At 42.3% G+C, this 17,067-nt stretch overlaps 1 protein-coding gene across 1 annotated transcript in view; it reads left to right on the plus strand.

Moving 5' to 3' along the window:
• The window catches only part of DNAH7 (dynein axonemal heavy chain 7), a 238,605-nt gene that overhangs the window by 107,758 nt on the left and 113,780 nt on the right, over nt 1-17,067 (plus strand). The window contains exons 27-33 of the mRNA XM_054044665.1: nt 380-592; nt 3,895-3,993; nt 6,398-6,646; nt 13,959-14,108; nt 15,399-15,581; nt 16,442-16,618; nt 16,933-17,064. Of these exons, the coding sequence (XP_053900640.1) occupies nt 380-592; nt 3,895-3,993; nt 6,398-6,646; nt 13,959-14,108; nt 15,399-15,581; nt 16,442-16,618; nt 16,933-17,064 (1,203 nt within the window). The remainder of the gene's footprint in view (nt 1-379; nt 593-3,894; nt 3,994-6,397; nt 6,647-13,958; nt 14,109-15,398; nt 15,582-16,441; nt 16,619-16,932; nt 17,065-17,067) is intronic.

Below are 17,067 nucleotides of genomic sequence, written 5' to 3' on the forward strand. Positions count from 1 at the left end.
CAGTAAGCCCAGGCTACAGCCAAACAATGGTATCAGCAACAGTTCTGGTAGCAGCTGCTTCAGAGCTTATTAAGCCACTTGCACCGAGATTTCAGTTATTCCTTCTGCAGCTTTGTGGTATTTTGTGTGTTTTTCTGGTTTATGTTGAATAAAAAAAACTAACAAAAATGAATTTTCACTGACATTAGGCATCTATAAATATTTATGGAAAGTAATAAAACATATAGTATAGTCATTGACTTATTGATACTGGAATTTAATTGGATGCCAGTATAATGAAAAATTACATAATTTTATGTATATGTAAAATAAGTTATACAAAGTATTACGGTATTGTATGTCACTATGGCTGATGTGATTTTTAATGTTTATTTAATAGGCTCTCTTTAGAACAGTAGCTATGATGGTTCCTGATTATGCCATGATTGCAGAAATTGTCTTGTATTCCTGTGGTTTTGTTACTGCTCGACCTCTGTCAGTGAAAATTGTAGCTACATATCGTCTATGTTCAGAGCAATTGTCTTCCCAGCATCATTACGATTATGGAATGAGAGCTGTAAAGTCAGTGCTTACTGCAGCTGGTAACTTGAAGGTAAAAGATTTCTTGCATTTTCTTTGGTATCCAATATTTTAATCAGAAAAGTTTGTTTCATGTTCGTAGCAGAAGAATTTGTTCACACTGTTCTGTACATTTTCAAATAGATATTTAGGGTTTTATGCATATGAGTCCTGTTAATATCAATCATATAAATAGCTAAAATGCTGTGTGACTCTGAAAATTTAGGGGTGAGAGCATATATTACAGGGCACAATTTAACTTGCTGTGATCATTCCAGGGACTAATCACTTTTTGATGTGCATGTACAGCTCTCATAACTAATGGGAATTACATATTGATTGAAAGCCAAATACACTCCTGTGTAACTATAGTCAGGCTTTGTCTATGGCTATGCTAGCTGCTATCCTTGCAAATTTCATGGACCTTTGTCCATGCACAATGAACTTGTCCCATGACAGAATTCAAGGTGTACTAGCTCAGTCCACTTTTGGCTGGTTCTTTTACTTCCTGTTCATGCAGGAGACTCTAACCAATCTTACACTTGGTGAGGTATTGGGGAGTGAGGCTTTATTCTATTCTGTTCAATGCTATGTAGGTTCTTATCCTGCCCACCTTGCCATAGTATCTGACCACCTTCCAGTAGTGCATTAAGCAATGTGACTAACATCTACCACATGTGGGTTTGATCTCGCTCTCATTCTCATTCCATGGGGAGAGCTGTGTGTGCAGTGTAGGGTTTTGTTCTTCTTTGAGTGCTTGCTTATCTCCATTCCACATTAGGCGTGTGTGTGCTGCAGGCACTGTTGCAGGTTTCCCTGAGTGCTATCTGTCGTGCTGGCTCTAGCGCCCTGTAGAGCCGCATGCTCATACGCCATTGTAAGGAATGTCCCCGGTCTCGCACTCTCTCAGTTCCTTCTTACTGCCTGTGATCGTTGCTGGAAGAACCCCTCTTGCTTTGGCCAGGCTTCTTCCCAGTGATTTTTAGACTCTGTTTCTTAGCTTTTGTTTTAAACATAGTTTTAGTGTATATAGATATTGTAGTTAGTTGTAGCGCAAATGGTTATTGTATATAGTTAGTCCCTATCGTTGAAGGACTCTCTTCACCCCAGGGGCCAAGTATGCCCCAGTCCCCGGCTTCAAACCTTGTGCCTTCTGTGGCAAATCTATGCCTGTGAGTGACCCACACTCCAGTTGCTTGAAGTGCTTGAGAGAAACTCACGTGAGGGACAAGTGCCAGATCTGTCATAAGGACTTTAGCTAGAGAGTGATGGCTCGAGGCTATCCTAATGGAGGCCACTCTCAGACTAGCCTCAGAGCAAAGCCACTCCGATTCTGCACTGAGCACTTCAGCTTTGGTGTGAAGTGCTCCTCTGGCACTGCACTCTTCCCGGCACCATTCACCATCTCCTATGCCAAGGAAAAAGCACAAGAAGTAGTGCACAGATAGAGGGTGCTCGATGGTACAACAAAAGGACAAGCATGGGAAAGGCAGCACAGCGCGACCCACGCTGGGCCAGTCCACCACCCCCGGTCTCATGGTGGCACTGTTGACTCCGCCCAGAGCATGAGTTCGGTGCAGGACCCTCCGCTGACACCTGGAAGCCACCACGGTACCAGCGGCTTGACTGTCCCTTCAACCCCAGAGGCCTTCTCAGTGGCCAGGGACTTACTGTCACTCCTGGTCTCCCCGAATCTGATGGGACAGCCGCTGGCTCCAGTGACAGAAAAAGGAAGGAGCAGGGAGTTCTTTCCTGGCACCAGGCCCACTGGCACCTTCTAGAGCAAACTGGCTCTGATCCCATTGTTATCATGCCTCCTGGATCCTTGATACCATAGGGAGGCAGAGAGGGGTATTCTTCCACTGTGGTCAGCAAGGGAGGATTCCTTGTTGGAGTCAGAAGGGAATCCCTACGTGCCACCTAAGGGTCGCCACCAAGCAGAACAGGAAGTGCCATCACGGCCCCTGCTCTATGTTTTCCCCCCAGTCCCTCTATTTCACAAGGTCCCCGTTACAAAGAGTTGGATGAAAGGGCTTCTGGTGTCAGCCTAGAGGATCTCGTCCTGGATAACCGCCCGTATTCGAGCTTGCTACGAGCAGGCAAATGCTCTGTCACCAACTATCCTAATCACTCACTCCACGAGAGCTCAGGCCTCTTCAGCAGCATTCCTCATGCAAATGCCCATCCAAGACATCTGTAGGGCCACAAGTTGGTCATTGGTGCATACCTTTGCATCCCATTACGCCATCACCCAACAGGCTCGAGACAACACCAGATTCAGAAGAGCTGTGCTGGAGTCAGCATGTCCATGAACTCCAAACCCAGCTCCTGCGATACTGCATGTGAGTCACCTAACGTGGAATGGACACGAGCAAGCACTCAAAGGAGAAAAAACAGTTACTAACCTTCTGTTACTGTTGTTCTTCGAGATGTGTCCATTCCATGACCCACCCTCTACCCCCTCTGTCAAAGTTGTCTGGCAAGAAGGAACTGAGAGAGTGCATGGCCCTCAGCACCCCTTCTACCAGTGCATGAGTGCACGGCTCCAGAAGGTGCTAGAGCTGGCCCGACAGATACCACTGAGGGAAAAATCTCCAGCAGCAGTGCACGCAGTGCACACACACCTAATGCGGCATTGACATGAGTAACACATCTCGAAGAACAACAGTTATGGAATGTTAGTAACCGGGTTTTTTGTGTGCAAATGTAGGTTTGGTTTGTACGGTGCATGAATGCATAAATTTTGCATGCATAACTTAGGTGTCCATGTTTGTAAATCTGACTCTTTATATTTAGACTTACTCAGTAACATGCCTACCTTTTTGAATCTGCTACCTGTATATCCTAATACACAAGAAAAAATAGTAAATAAATATGTCGTTGTTCAAAAGAGAAGTTACATACATATTCACTCTAGATTTTTTTTATAGCCTGATAGAGCTCTTTAAAGTATAGGCTTATAAGAATGTCCACTGCATTGAATGCTTTAACTTTACCTGACAGTATGGTAAGTTACCCATCTTTAGAGGTAGTTGGCACATAGCCCAGAATGCATTTTGCAATACAGAAAGAATGTCAAAGTCAAATTCATATCATCACCTCTCAACAGAATGTTAATATGAAAGTGGACTGGCAGCCAGTTCCCAAACAATAAGATCAGTGTTAGGTTGTAAAGACTGGATGTAAGTTTATAAACCTACAGCTGGAACATATAGTATTGTCAGTGGACCTGAAACCTGTGATGAATAAATACAAAGCTGTAAAACAAGCATCTATTTTCTGAAACCATAAAAATAAATTAAGAACATATTTGCATCAGTGTAATTTCTTTTTTAGCTGAAATATCCATCAGAGAATGAAGAAATTTTGCTACTAAGATCTATTATAGACGTAAACCTGCCTAAGTTTTTGTCCCACGATTTACCACTTTTTGAGGTAAGAAGCTAAAGTAGTTTTAGTAATGCAGTAAGATTTTTATAGATACTCATTGATGTAATTAGCATAAAGCAAGGATGTCAAACAAATGGTCCAAGGAATACTTTAATCTTACCTATAAGCAATTTAAAATTTAGTCTTAACAGTTTCCCCCCAGGCAATGCATTTAATCCTCTTTCTAGGAAATGCTGCTTCTGGTTTTAATAGTTTAGATTAATGTAAATTGCCAACACAATTTTCCAACTAAAAATGATAACATAATAATACATTATAGCCTTCTATTCAAAGATTTCAAAACACTTTACAAACAATCATGTGAGATAGGTAAGTAATAGTATTCCCATTTTTAGATGAGGAAATTCATTGTTTCACCCAAGATTTTAAGTGTAATGAATAGAGAAAAGAGTCAAATAGATTCAGTGGCCCAGATTTTCTCCTGCCCTGAGTGGATCTTGGTGCAGGACTAGGTTGGGGGACACAGCAAGTTAGCTGTAACCTTCTCAGGGTGGAGCCATTGTGCCCCTGTGTGCTAGTGGCTGTTCTAATTTATGCAATCTGTCTGTGGTCCCTATGGGCTCACACAAGGTGAATATTAGTGGAGCGCACAAGCATGTTTGTCTCTATCTGTGATGTGACTAGACATGCCCCTACACCGGCATTGGGAGGTAGTGGGTGCAGCCCAGGCTACAGTGCTTTAGACCATCTTAGAGCTCCCCTGTGTTGTGGGTATTCTCATCTGGCTAAAAGAGGAAAAGAGAATCTGAGCTAATGTGTGGTGCTAAAGTGAGAGATGTGCACACACAGACATGGATATTTGTATGCAATTTTCCAAAGTACAGATGTAAATATAATTTTATCTGTTTGTGATAGGTGTATGTGTCATTTTGTAGGTGCATTTTCAAACTTTGGCCCATAGCACTTACTTTTGTATTATTTTAGAATGAATTAAAAGGACAGGAAGGTTTCAGGTAGGGAATTCATGGAGGTATGAAAGTGTGATAGAGCCATCTCTTAGGAATTCGGGGGCAACACTGGTAAACTGAGGCACAGAGAATATATATTTTTTCTTAATCTTCAGTTATCTAAATTATAAAATCCAATGGCACAGTACTATAATATACAATGTGAAGGCAAGCAGAACACTTTGGTTCTGATGATCAGGAGAGCAAGCAAAGAGATAGATGACTAATGGAGAGGGAATGTAGGGAAGTACATTTCAAAGGAGAGGAGCTATTCACCTTGGGGGAAGCTTGATATCTCAAATTGTTCTTTGTAGGGAATCAGAGTGTTCTCTGTATGTGTGTATATATATCTCCTCAATTTATGTTTCACTCTATATGCATCCGAAGAAGGGGGCTGTAGTCCACGAAAGCTTATGCTCTAATAAATTTGTTAGTCTCTAAGGTGCCACAAGTACTTCTGTTTTTTTTTTTTTTTTGTAGGGAATGTGATTGTCTTTAAGTGGGAAAGCTTTCATCTTCTCCCCCAAGCTTCTGCTGTGGTCAAGTGGTGAGGGAAAACTGGTCACTGTCAGTCCCTAATACCAGGTATCTGCTACAGCAGATGCTGGTAGCACAGGCTACTGTATATTTATATTATTTATCAGGTCAGGATGATATCTTTGTTGGTACCCTGACATCAGTTGCTAACAGTGTTCTTGGACATGGTGAAAGAGAGAGGCCACAATAGCTCCTTTTCTAAAATCATTAATAGTGAGCTTTTAAATTGTGACTGGGTATAACATAAGAAGACTGTCATTTCTGGGTTGGATTCTCTATGGATGTAATTTCACTAAGATTTCTAAGTTGATATTGTAGGAATGAAATTATTGCCTGCAGTATCTGATGATATGTTCAACATCATTCTTGTTTTGCTTCAGTACTGTGACTAGAGGTAAAAATGTAGGATTTCTGCTTTTACATTAAAATGATTGTTTAAATAATTCTCCACTTACTATGAGGTATTGAGAGAGAACCATAACTGCTTTCTCAACCTTCAAACTGTAAATCATACCAACTAGTTTAAGCCTGCTCTGATAAAAGCTAAAGTTTAACAGAGAGCAATATATGATCTCACAGAGCCAGTTTCCTTTCTGTTGACACTGTTAAATATGTGATGTGGAATGCATAAAATACATAGTCGTAATGAGTTAGAACATCAAACCATTGGTCATGTATATTTTGGAACTGCATCTTCTTCACATAATTCAAATATTTTTACTCATTCAGTTGTTAGCAATGAATTGCGCAATTAACACTACTGTATCTAGGTGTTGTGATTTATACTCTTTGATTCAAAGAGTATAAGTACATATTTATCTGTTTAGAGTCACAGGATAAAGGGAGTGCATCCTGAATGTCTATGAAGATAAGTTAAACACACATTGTAATTCATTCTTTGTCAGGGCATTACTTCAGATTTGTTTCCTGGTGTGAAGCTGCCAAAACCGGATTACAATGACTTACTAGAAGCAATCAAAATGAACTGTGATGCTATGAATTTGCAAATGACCGACATGTTTGCTGAGAAGATCTTGCAGATATTTGAAATGATGATTGTGCGTCATGGTTTTATGATAGTGGGAGAACCATTCGGGGGAAAAACATGCGCCTATCGAGTTTTGGCAGCAGCTTTGGGTGACTTATGTGAGAAGGTAACTAAATATTTTGCTAGATATTTTTGATGAAAACAGTTTTCAAAGTAAGCAAATGCTGTAGCATATTCAATACTTATACAGGAAAGTGTTTGGTAGAACAGATGTACTTGTAAACTTGCAGTAAGGTAGTGACACATTTTTTTGAGGGTCCAAAATACCCACAGGAGCGGGTATGTGGAAGGAAAACTCTATGTCCTCCAAATTGTTCCTGCGGGTTGGGTGAAGAAAGAATTGACCTCTTAGGAAAAAACAGGGTTCCAATAATACATCTGTATGGAAGCCCTGTGCCTGTATGCAAGCCACTGGCTTCCTGGCAAAGTGGTTCCAATAGACACACATTGTCAAGGATTCCTCATCTGGGAGGTGACTTCTCTCCTTATTCATCACAAATGGGTAATGCCTCTCATGTGTGGAATACATAGGTACTCCATTGTTGTTACTGGAAGGATCAAGGACTAAGTCCACCCTTCAACTCTGGCACCAGAATTTCTGCTTCCAGTGGTGGAACAAATGAACACTTCAGTTTCTCCCAACCACTTTGTTTTGTAACTTTAATTTCTATTTGCTCTTATGTTGGAGCAACTTTGTTTCATCTTATAGCTTTTCTCTCCCTCTCTAGATGTGAGCAATCACCTGAGCACCAAGTCTCTAACACTTTGATTTCTCTGACGCAGCACTTCTTGAGCGGGCTCCCTCTGCCTGCCACCCCAAGCAGCAGAGGAGTCCTGTAAGCATTGAGCAACATCCAAGAGATGCTGCAAGCAACTTTTTAGGAGCTTCAGAAGGCGAGCTAGGCCCGGCACCTGTAAGCTGCAGACCCTTGCTCTGCTAGGGCATGGGGCTTTGAGTCAGAAAGGCATGCCAGGGCCTTGACCCCCATCTGAAGCTATGATTCCACTGTGGGAATGCTAGACCAGGAGCAAGAGGGTTCTCCTCTACTTGGGAATGCCTTACAGCCTGCTTAAAGGTAAGTCTTGCAAACTCCAGAGACTCCAGGTTCCAAAAAGACAAAAGGAAGTGTCTCCTTCATAAGGCAGCAATTGGTGAGATGCCTACATGAAGCTTTTTCTTCTCAAGTTCTCATTGAGAGCCTCCTGAGAGCATGAGAAAAAAGATCCCACCATGCCTGAACAGTCTTCATCTGCTACTGATCCTGTAAGCTGCAGCATTATTCTGAGCTTCTAGGTTAATTCTTCATAAAAAATATCAAGCCCTTCAACTATTGAGTCCAGCAAAGCAGTCTAGGTCTGTTCCACCCAGTCATCAGAAAGGGGTAGGAATGAAGAACGAACATTATTCCAAGAGCAAGCACAGGCATAGGTCACTCATTCTGGTACCTACTAAAGCAGGGGTGGCCAAACTTTTTGGCCCGAGGGCCACATCTGGGTGGGGAAATTGCATGCAGGGCCATGAATGAAGGGCTGGGGCAGAGGGTTGGGGTGCGGGAGGGAGTGTGGGGTGCAGGAGTGGGTGTGGGGTGCAGGAAGGGGCTCAGGTCAAGGGGATGGGACACAGGAGCGGTAAGGTGTGTTTGAGGGGGCTCAGGATAGGGAGTTGGGGTGCAGGAGGGGGTGCAGCATGCAGGGGGGGCTCAGGGCAAGGGGTTGGAGGCTCAGGGCAGGGGTACAGGAAGGGCGTGGGGTGCGGCAGGTCGCTCAGTGCAGGGGGTTGGGGGCTCAGGGCAGGGGTTGGGGTGCTGGACGGGTGTGGGGTGCGGCAGGGGGCTCAGGGCAGGGGGTTGGGGTGCAGGAGGGGCGCGGCAGGGGGCTCTGGGCAGGGATGGGAAGCGGCCGGCACCATGTCCCTGCGGCCCCAGGGAGGGGGGTAGAGGGCTCTGCGTGCTGCTCTTGCCTGCAGGTACCTCCCCCAAAGCTCCCATTGGCCATGGTTCCCTGTTTCCAGCCAATGGGAGCTGCAGGGGGAGGTACCCGCAGGTGAGGGCAGTGCGTGGAGCCCTCTGCCCCCCCCCCCCAGGGGTTTCAGGGACGTGGTGCCAGCCGCTTCCAGGAGTGGCACGGGGCCGGGGCAGACAGGGAGCCTGCCTTAGCCCTGCAGTGCCACGGGGGTGGCAATCCTGTGGGCTGGATCCGAAACCCTGACAGGCCGGATTTGGCCCGCGGACCATTGTTTGTTCACCCCTGTACTAAAGTGATGCAAAAAAGCGCACCGTGCTGCTATATCACCTCATGTTGCTCCGCTGAAAGACAGTTGATGGCTCACATCAAGTCCTTCTCATGCTTTGACACAAGTTGGTCACATGGTACCCATGGTATCTCCTGAAATAGCAGTTGGCACTTTCCCATTACTGACCCTTCAGTACTGATGGTGACATTGGCATGCTCGGTTCCAGTAACTTCAGTGCTCAGGATTCTGGTGTTGACCTCTATGGTGCAGATGTTTCTGGCATCGACTTTCTTGGTAGGAAGACTTTCTTGGTACTGAATGATCTTGTGGTAAACGCACTACTGGAGTCATCTTTGCTCTTCTAAGGCCACTAATGGTGTTTCTGTCTTAGTACCACTCACTACTAATGCCATGGTATCTATGAGCACTCTTGCTCTGGTTGTTGAGGGGGGATTTGAGAGCACTCTGTGACCCCAGATTTAATAGCTCTCCACTGGAAAGAAGTATCCACTCTATGAACATTATGGGGAGGTATCCTACACTCATTCACCTCACTCTTGCAAACAGTACTGTCTGATAGGGAATCCAGGAATCATCCTGTCAAGAACAGACCTCAGGGATCTTGTGCGGAATATTCACCTTGGTATCCAGCCCCATGGACCTCAGTCCCTTGTCTTTACCACATACAATCTAGGCATTATGGGGCTCCTTGGAGTATGCAACCAACTAGAAAACCTTCCTCTACTGCCACCATCCCCTGAATTTGATCTCCCTCCATTACAAGACATTGTAGGTCTGCTCAAGAAGGTCAGTGTCTATAGCGTCACAGGTAGCACCAACAGGATGATGACAGTGAAGAAGAACCACCTGCAGGACATGGAAGATTGATTGATTCCATCAGCAATATCCTCTTCCTGTACAGACAAGGAGACTTCTGCTCCTAGCCAGCAGGATTATTTTAGAATTTTTCTAATGTCTTTTACATCACATGGTAGACACCTTAGTAATTCTGATGGAGGGAGCTGAAGAATCCTGAAAAATAGTGGATCTTCTTCATCCTCCATGCTTGATAGGCTTGTCTTACCTATCAATGAATGATTGTTGGAACTGACTAAAGATCTGTGGCAGACCCCAGCATCTGTAGCACCTGTGTCTAAGAAAGCAGACTGACACTATCTAGTTCCCTCTCTGGGAGTTGAACATGTCTACAGTTATCTAGTACCAAGATCACTTGGTGTATGAAAGGTCCAAACAATATACACCTGCAAAAATGATTCCAAGGAAGAAGGAAACTAAAAAACTTGATTTATTCAGGAGGAAGGTTTCCTCCTCAGCTAATCTCCAGATGTGCCTTTTGAATAGGTGACAGCAGGCACGTCTGTCAAAATACAACAATCTAAACTGAAACAAGGTGTCACAATTCATTGAGAAGCTTCCATAAGATCAAAGGGAGGAGCTAAATTCCCTAGTGTCTGAAGGGCAGTTAGTGGCCTGAACATCTCAACATGTTGCTCTAGATGTGTCTGATATGGCAGCATATTTAATGGCCACTTCCATTGAGGTATCCAGGGCTTCATGTCTCCAGTATTCCAGAATACTGAAGAAGGTCCAAACAACGATTGTGGACATGCCATTTGAAGGTTGTGACTCATTTAATTCCTGAACTGCTGAAGCTTTGTGTTCATTGGAGGATTTGAGAGCCACTCTCCACTTGCTGACTGCATATGGAGCAGCCCCAAGGAGGAAGCAGGCCAGACGCCAAAGCTTCACCAGCCAGAGTCCTTTTACCTCTTATTACTACAATCTGCTGGTGTTGTCAAAACTACTGAGGAAAAAGCAGAGGTTCCAGTGTAGGAAGCCCTCACGCTCTTTCTCTTCTGTTGCACACCCTGTACCTATCTCAGAGCAGAAAGTTCGATGCCATTGTTGAGAACTCATCAGAACCATATCAGGAGCTATACCCCTCCGGCTTCCTTTTGGCAACCACTTTTTTATCTTTGGGAGGCCTGGAACCAGATCACCTACAATCACTGGGCCCTAGAAATTACAAGCAAGAGGTATTCTATCCAATTTCAAGCACTTCCTACTTTCCATCCTCCTTCCCCATCCCTTTATAAGGGCCCCTTTTATGCGATACAATTGAAACAAGTGGTCAACACCCTTCTAGAACTTGGAGTGGTGGAGGAGGTGCCCCTGGAATTCGGAGGCAAGGTGTTCTATTCCCATTGCTTTTTAATCCCAAAGAAGACCTGAACCGCATACATTAGCCTGGGCATCAGATGAGAAATATAGTTCCGTAGGCCTTCATTACCATCATTTACATATTCTGTTATCTAAGAACAACTCAACCAGAAAATTACATTAATTGATTTGGTCAAATTTAATTTCTGGTGCGAGGGGAAACAGAAAGTTCTCTGGGTCAGAGACTGTCTCTTTGTATATACAGTGCCAACAACAATGGGACCTTGATGTGTAAATGATACCATAATACAAATAAATCATCATCACCACAAAGTTCTGGTAATTTCAGCTGCACTGAAGTTTCTCTAGTGTAGTTGATTAGAGTCCTACAAACAAGCACCATAGAAACATGGGCACCAACCCTAGTGGTGTTCCAGAGATAGGCACATTAGACTCCCCATCTGAGTAGCACCAGGTGTCAAGATGAATCAGAATGATAGATTAGACAAGCCTGTGGCTGGCCCTTTTCATTGCTATTACCTCCAAAATAGGCTTCCATTCCTCTGCAAAAGCTTCCTTTGTGGGTAGGTGATACTTTTAGGTTCCCAAATAGTTTCTTATAAAGCTTTTGCTTTATATGGGGGAACTTATATTTTAGCATATTATTCTACAGTAATAATAATTAAATTCTGCATTATTCTTTCCCCCCTATTTCTGGGATTCATTCCTTACTACTTCCTATTTGTGATGAATAAGGAGAGAGGCTATACAGCAGAATGAGAACTTTCTTACCTGATAATTTTCTTTCTGTTAGTAGCTTCTTTTCTCAACCATCTCACCATAGTAGCTGGGAAATGACTGGAATACAAATTGGAAATTTTCTTGAAAGAGAGACTTACATACATCATTGCCTTAAGGCTAGTCAATATAAATTTAAGTTGTTTTTCTAATGCTAATAAAAAACTGGAATGTTTCTACATCTTTGGAAGAACTGTTCTATTGGCTTGAATTGATGGGTAGAACTTAGTCTTGGAGCTACCAGCAAACACATAGGACTGCCTCTGAATTTCTCAGGTGAGAACCATTACCCATTTGTGGTGAATTAGAAGGGAAGCTGCTAATAGAAAGTTATCAGGTAAGGAATTTGTAATTTTGAAGTCTCGACCCAAACTTTGTTGCTTGAGCATTTTATTATTATTATTATTATTGTTGTTTATTATAAATATTTTTATTATGTATTATAATATTAGACAAGGATAGAGTTGGCCATATTATGTGATTATAGTTAAATTCTAGAACAGACGTATTTTGTTTCATGTTTGATATTCCCATGGATATGATGAGTCAAGCCTCTTCAGAAATATAGTCAGTGTGCTCTTTTCCTTTGTTTAGAGCAGGGATCCCCAAACTGTGGGGTGGATCCCTCTAAGGGGCATGGAGGAACTTTGGGAAGGTCTGGGGGGGCCCTGCTCTGCCCCCAAACCAGCTCTGCCCCCAACCCTGTTCAGCCCCCAGTCCTGCTCTGCCTCCAGGTCCAGCTCCACCTCCAGGCCAGATCTGTACCTCATCCCACTCCACTCCACTCCTGCTTTACTCCCAGCCCCAGCTCCACTCCGCCCCCTGCTCCGCCCCCAGCCCAGTTCTGCTCTCATGCCCTCTCTATCCCCAGCCCAGCTCGTCCTCCATCCCCAGCTCCTCCTCCATCCCCAGTTCAGCTCCCGTCTCTGCCTTCAGCCCAAGCTCTGCTGCTGAGGAAGCCTTGGCTGTGCAGTAATGGGGGGATTGCGGGGGGGGGGGGGTGCAGACAGATTCTGTTAATGGTAAGGGGGGCATGACTGGAAAAGTTTGAACACCACTGACTTAGATGAACAACTTTATCTGATGTTCCTTAAAAGCCTGGGTTGACTAACTTACTATAGTTTTTCCCAACTCTCTCTTTGGGGAAATTTTAAAAAAAAGCATGTCATGGTAAGTTATAATCCAATACAGACTCCTTGACAGAAAGGAGAAGCTGTAACATAAATCCTTACAGAAATAGTTGGCTTTCCTTTGAAAGAGTATAATAAAAATTCCCACATTTTACAGTTCACAGAGGGAACATAACCAATGAAAGATATGTCTGTCCATATGGGGAGGGCTGTTAAAACACTTAAACATGAATGAATGAATTCCTGACTCCTGATTCATAAAGATATCCTGAAATTAATACTATTGTGCTGCTTTTGGAATGAAGAACAGCATTCACTTCCAGAAAGAATTAAGACAGAATTTCCCCCCAGAGTAAGCACAGTGTGACACATGTTTTCTATATTATCAGGCCACAGGCCATAGCATGACTGTGCTCAAACAAACTGATGGGAGTTGTCACTTTTGGTTGCCATGCATTCCTATGAAACAGTGGTTTCTTATCACTTCAGAACTATAAGATACATGTAGTGTAAAATGTTACATTATGTCAGAGACAGAAGAAAAGGGTCAACGTAAGTTAACCAAAAGTAAAATTAGAGCTCCTTATGTGCTTTAAATAACAATAGTGCTTAGCCCTTACATAGTGATTTTCATCTGTCGATCTCAAAACACTTTACAAAGGAGGGCATCATTATTCCCATTTTAGAGATTTGGAAACTGGGGCACAGCAAGGTGAAGGGACTTGTCTAAGGCCACACAGTTGGTGTGGAAATAGAACCCAGATCATTTAACGCACAATCTAGTGCCCCATTCACTGGACTGGACTGCCATTCTTTACGTTTCGTTTATCAGGATATTGTTTAGTTACAAAATTTGACCTCCAGCTCCTTATGATACAGTTAGGGTATTTTTCTTTAAAATATTTTCAGATCATCTTTAAAGTTCAATTTGCACAGATTAGTTCTTGTCCTTCTTGGTTCCAGCACTAGGAGTTTTAAGATGTAATTATATAAAATAGGAGAAACCAAAATAAAATAGATGGCACTATAAATTAAACTCTGTATGAATCAAATACATTTTATTTTTGTGTATCTAGGGGCTGATGGAGGAAAACAAGGTTCAGATCACTGTAATAAATCCAAAGTCTATAACCATGGGGCAGCTGTATGGACAATTTGATCCAGTCTCACATGAATGGTCGGATGGCATCCTGGCAGTGAGCTTTAGAGCATTTGCTTCTTCCTTGGTATGCACAAGATTAAAGTATTTTGTGGTCTATGTAAAAAATAATTCTATGATAAACATACAATATTGATGTGTAGGGGTTTGATTGTGCCTTATATGAGACAACCATTGCTACACACCTTTATGGAAGCTTAGTACACCCTGAGCAGCCAGACATGGCCCTGTGACCTCACTGATCACACTGGACGGAGCAGTCTGTGCTCCCTTGACTGGAAGAACTGAGTGCAGGGACTGCAATTTGGCCTGGCTCTGCACATTCCTAGCAAGTAGTTCTTGGGCTCCTTCTGTAGTACTCCTGTGGGAGGCTCCTTGCATCACTCCCCATTGTGGGCACCTGTCTAGCGACCAGGAAGAAACTGTTCCTAAAGAGTAACTCTGCTGTTTAGGAATGTTAATAGATGTTATATATGGTCATTTGTATTCCAATGAATATTTAAGTCTTATACATGGTATCCCTTAAACTTTGGCAATTTTACCAAATATTGGCCCTGCCCCTACACTACTGAAGTTAATGAGAGTATTGCCATTGACTCAGTGGAAACAGCTTCATGATCTTTGCCTTGACTACAATGAGAGGTGGACCTGGCACATGAAGGGCAGGTTACCTCAAGTATCTGCCGTATTAGATTCTGACCCTGTTTAAACTTAAGCACATCAGAAGCACATTAGTAACTTATTGAAGTTGATGGGACTACTCACGTGAGTCCAGTTACACACATGTAAGTGTTTGTGGAAGTGGGCCCTTTGTACTTCCCTATACTTCCCACAGGAAATACCTTGAATACTGCTGATGGTTGTTTACACACGTTGTATAGTATCTTACTATGGGCCAGATTCTGCGCACTTAGTCATATTGAATATATCTTACTCCTCAAGTAGTCCCATTGGCACCTATGTGTAAGACTGGGATCTTCTTACTCATGCTGATTACGAACATACTCTATTAGTAGTCCAATTGATTTCAAGGTGCTGCTCACCGTGAGCAAAAATAGCAGAATCTGGATCAGTTACACTATGTGAGAAATAATGCACTGCTCCGCCTGAGTAAGAGTGGCAGAATGTGGCCCAAAGGTAGCAAGCTTTTAGGGACCACCATAGTATATGTTTGTAAAAGTTTTAAGACTAGATAATATTCATATATTATGTTCATTTTCCAAAAATGAATTCTGAATGTAACAACCTTGCTCTCAGCACATTTTCAGAGAAATATAATTTGTGGAAATATATTAGATCTAAAATATTCCAAATTTACTTGGCTAAATATTCTTTCAAAATATTTTCTGTAAACCAGACACCAGACAGGAAATGGTTGATTTTTGATGGACCGGTAGATGCAGTATGGATTGAGAATATGAATACTGTGCTGGACGATAACAAGAAACTATGTCTCATGAGTGGAGAGATCATTCAAATGTCACAGCAAATGAGCCTTATTTTTGAACCAATGGATTTAGAAGTTGCTTCCCCTGCTACTGTAAGTATCCATTTTTGGAAGAGTGGTTATCAAATATAGTCTGTTATTCTGAAGCCTTGTAGCAAGTTAATATTGTGAAGGAGCTTCTTTTCCAATTTCTTTGCATTAACAATGTCTTGTGTGACAGTTTGTGTTTATGCAACTTTTTAAAAAAATAAAACATTTTGTAGCAATTACTCTTAAGTTGTTCATAATGACAAAGAATGGTATCTGAGATAAGTTATGTACGTTCCTTAAAGCATACCTAGAGCATTCAGGACCTTTTGAATTTCTGACAAGGAAAAAGAAACAGCAAATCTTTAAATTAACCACCAGGCAAATTCTGGTAAAACCAAAGATCAATGAACCTCTGGCTCACTATCTAATTGCACCTACCAGATGGATAACAGGGGAAGGTGTGAGCTTCCTCCTCAGGGCCAGTCTGCAAGTGCAATCAGCTGCAGGTCATATAATATTGGAAGCACAACAGGATATCTGGCATAATCAGGAACTTTGACTTAAAATTGAATAAAAGATCAACAATGAGAGGGCAGGTTGGGTACTACTAGTTGTTGACTTATGCTCTGCTGTAAATTGATTATTGTGGTCTAAATCGGTTGAAGAAGAGAATACTCCCACTTTCCCCACCAGGCCAGTCACTGGTGAAGTTGTGTTTGAATTTTTCCTCAGATCACCAAAGCACACTCTGATGAGGTGAGGGGTATGTATGTATCTTTATGTTCAGCATAGTATAATTGTCTCCAATTTCAAATGACCTCAGAATCTGGATAGGACAACATTTGATATTATTTAAGGCTCTTTTCAGCAGGAAAAACTACAGAGGTCACACAAGGTAACAGATATACTTCTTTTTTGTGTAGGTTTCTAGATGTGGCATGATCTACATGGAGCCTCAAATGTTAGGCTGGAGACCACTGATGGTGTCTTGGCTAAATCTAATGCCACCTGGAGTCAGCTCTATGCATAAAGAATTTATAGTAGGCTTGTTTGAGAGAATGGTCCCGCTTTCTGTTGAGTTCATTAGAAAATGTGCAAAGGTAGGATAAAGAATGCTTTTAGGAGATGCAAAACAAATTTATGAGTGCGGTAATTCAAAAGTGTCAAACAAGCAAATCATTTCAAAATAACATTATCAAATTATGTTTATTTTTTTTAGATAATGTATATTGGGAATTCTGTCCTGTGAATGGTCTTTTTCATTTATATTTTTATTTTGCTCTAGTATATGTTTTTGGCACATACACCATAGAGGATTATTGTCATGTCTGTAATAAGTAATAAATAAATGTACACTGGATTCTTTTCAATTACTTAAATACATGTGCCATAGAGAACATTTCTGTTATTTCAGGAATTGTCTCCTACTTCAGACACAAACTTAGTTCGATCCTTGATGAATTTAATGGACTGCATGATGGATGAGTTTGCTGATGAGGCCAAAATTAAAGCCATGAGTGAACGTGATGTTTTCTCTTGGCTTGAGGTA

Source organism: Malaclemys terrapin, chromosome 11, assembly GCF_027887155.1.
Source record: "Malaclemys terrapin pileata isolate rMalTer1 chromosome 11, rMalTer1.hap1, whole genome shotgun sequence".
NCBI lineage: Eukaryota > Metazoa > Chordata > Testudines > Emydidae > Malaclemys > Malaclemys terrapin.